Here is a 272-nt window from a genome sequence, read left to right on the forward strand (position 1 = left end):
GGCCCCAGAGCAAGGACCGACGTCTGCAGGTGTTCGTGTGTGACATCACGGACATCGCCCTCGTGGTCCTCGGGAAATTCGACGTCGTGGTGGACTGCGGGGCCTACACGTCCATCCACCCGCGAGACAGGGCCAGGTAGGCTGGCAGGCTGCTTCGAGCAGGCTGCTTCTCTCTTCGCTTTCGGGAGGAGGGTCAGAATCGCCCGGCTTTGTTGCTGGGTCGAGGCCGCGTCGTGTTTATAGTAATACTAAGTCACATTTATTTGATTATC

At 58.5% G+C, this 272-nt stretch overlaps 1 protein-coding gene across 2 annotated transcripts in view; it reads left to right on the forward strand.

Annotated features, from left to right (window-relative positions):
* LOC119594030 (thiopurine S-methyltransferase-like) overlaps window positions 1-272 on the forward strand; it is a 3962-nt gene that overhangs the window by 2819 nt on the left and 871 nt on the right. For both annotated transcript variants that reach the window (XM_037943059.1, XM_037943058.1), the window contains exon 5: window positions 9-136. In XM_037943059.1, the coding sequence (XP_037798987.1) occupies window positions 9-136 (128 nt within the window). The remainder of the gene's footprint in view (window positions 1-8; window positions 137-272) is intronic.

This window comes from Penaeus monodon, chromosome 33, assembly GCF_015228065.2.
Source record: "Penaeus monodon isolate SGIC_2016 chromosome 33, NSTDA_Pmon_1, whole genome shotgun sequence".
NCBI classification, from domain to species: domain Eukaryota; kingdom Metazoa; phylum Arthropoda; class Malacostraca; order Decapoda; family Penaeidae; genus Penaeus; species Penaeus monodon.